At 32.9% G+C, this 1,613-nt stretch overlaps 1 protein-coding gene across 1 annotated transcript in view; it reads left to right on the top strand.

Annotated features, from left to right (window-relative positions):
- The first annotated feature begins 550 nt into the window (after nucleotides 1–550).
- Nucleotides 551–1,613, top strand: part of LOC122788927 (pancreatic lipase-related protein 2-like) — a 264,799-nt gene continuing 263,736 nt past the window's right edge. The window contains exons 1-2 of the mRNA XM_044055961.1: nucleotides 551–591; nucleotides 724–772. Coding sequence (XP_043911896.1) covers nucleotides 586–591; nucleotides 724–772 — 55 coding nt within the window. The 5' untranslated portion in view covers nucleotides 551–585. The remainder of the gene's footprint in view (nucleotides 592–723; nucleotides 773–1,613) is intronic.

Below are 1,613 nucleotides of genomic sequence, written 5' to 3' on the forward strand. Positions count from 1 at the left end.
GCACATTTGAATATTGCAGGACTATAAATGCTACCCAATAATTTTGTAAAGGCAGTTACAGAAAGTGGTAAGTAGGAGTTTATGGATAACCTTTTAGAGTTGTATAAGCAATGCACAATCCTACATACATGCTTCACATAGGGGGCTCCCTGTTGTGTTTTTCATAACCAAAGTGCACGACAAGGTTAGTTAATTTATTCTGTTATGATTGATTAAAACATAAGCAAGGTTAAAACAACTTCTACTTTTTTCCTGAACTGCTTGCCAAAGTTAATGCCCTAACCATAATTTATTGCATAATAAAAAATGTATTTTGAAATATAACTGGTGTTAGAACAAAATCAACAAAGTATGCAAAGTGCATATGGACATTTGGAAAAGAAGGGTGTTGTCACCTATGACTCTGCAAAAGATTGCACAAGCAAAACTGCATACTGTGCAAGTAAAAACAAATAACATGTAAATAATGTTGAAATGTGTAAGTTGCCATTTAAATAAAAGGTAAAAAAATGGCACACAGAGTTTTTAGCAAGAATATATAAAGGGGATATGATGTAATATGATGTACTCAACATTGTGTCTGAAATGAAGGTAAGACATTCTTTCAGAGATGTTGTGTGCTTCTCAAAATATTTTTACTATATAAAAATTTTCATTTATACAGTTTCTATTACTTGTTAGAGAGTCAATCATATTTTTTATACATTTTTAATTTTGTTTCAGATGTTGGGAGCTTCTGTAGCAGCAATTATTCTGCTCTGCACTGTACATGGTAAGAAATTAATTGTATCCATCATTTTTATCTCTGCTTCCTTTATTATTAGTGTACAAGCACACTTTTGTGTTTAGAATTTTCTCAGCATAATGTGAAATGTGATTATGTGAATAATATAAGTAGAAGTTTGTGTTTATTATATAAAAGAGAACTCTAACATGTTGTTTATTGCAATACAGATTAGAGTAGGTTCTTATCTAGCATTAATAGAATTGAAACTGGAATGAAAACCTCAAGAATTTTAAAAGCTGATAATTTCTTGGACTAGTAAAACTAATATTGTTCTATTTCTGCCATTAAAAGCAATGTCTTGAAAGTTTGTGGTTTAAGTTGCAAAATGTGAATCTGTGTTGTTTTGCAGACTTGAAAGGGTAATGCACATCTTTTCTGTCAAGCACCATCAGTGTATAGGATATTAAGTGCAACACAAGTTCAAATATTGTCTACAGTGTGTTTTAAGTTATTATTTTTTATTAACTACCGTATAATGAAAGATCGTGCTACATACAAAAATGTTTATTTATTTTCACTTTGTTGGCTGGATTAGTCCTACTATACCAGCAGCCTTTTTTCAAGGGAGACCCGAGGTGGTATTCATAACTTGGCCACAGCTCTGAGGAACTTCCCCTCCTCTTTTTGGCAAGTGTCGTAGGATCTTTTATATCCACTTGAGCTACCATCCACTCAGACAGACTGGGCCTAAGTTTAATGTTTCATTTGAAGAACAACACACTCAGGAGTGCAGCAACTTACTTATGCTGTACTACAGTATCAGTATTGGAAAACTAATTCTCCAACTAACTAGGTGTGAGAATAGAACTCACAGCTCTGTGCACCA

This window comes from Protopterus annectens, chromosome 14.part0 (genome assembly GCF_019279795.1).
Source record: "Protopterus annectens isolate FY-2018-M chromosome 14.part0, PAN1.0, whole genome shotgun sequence".
Taxonomy (NCBI): domain Eukaryota; kingdom Metazoa; phylum Chordata; order Ceratodontiformes; family Protopteridae; genus Protopterus; species Protopterus annectens.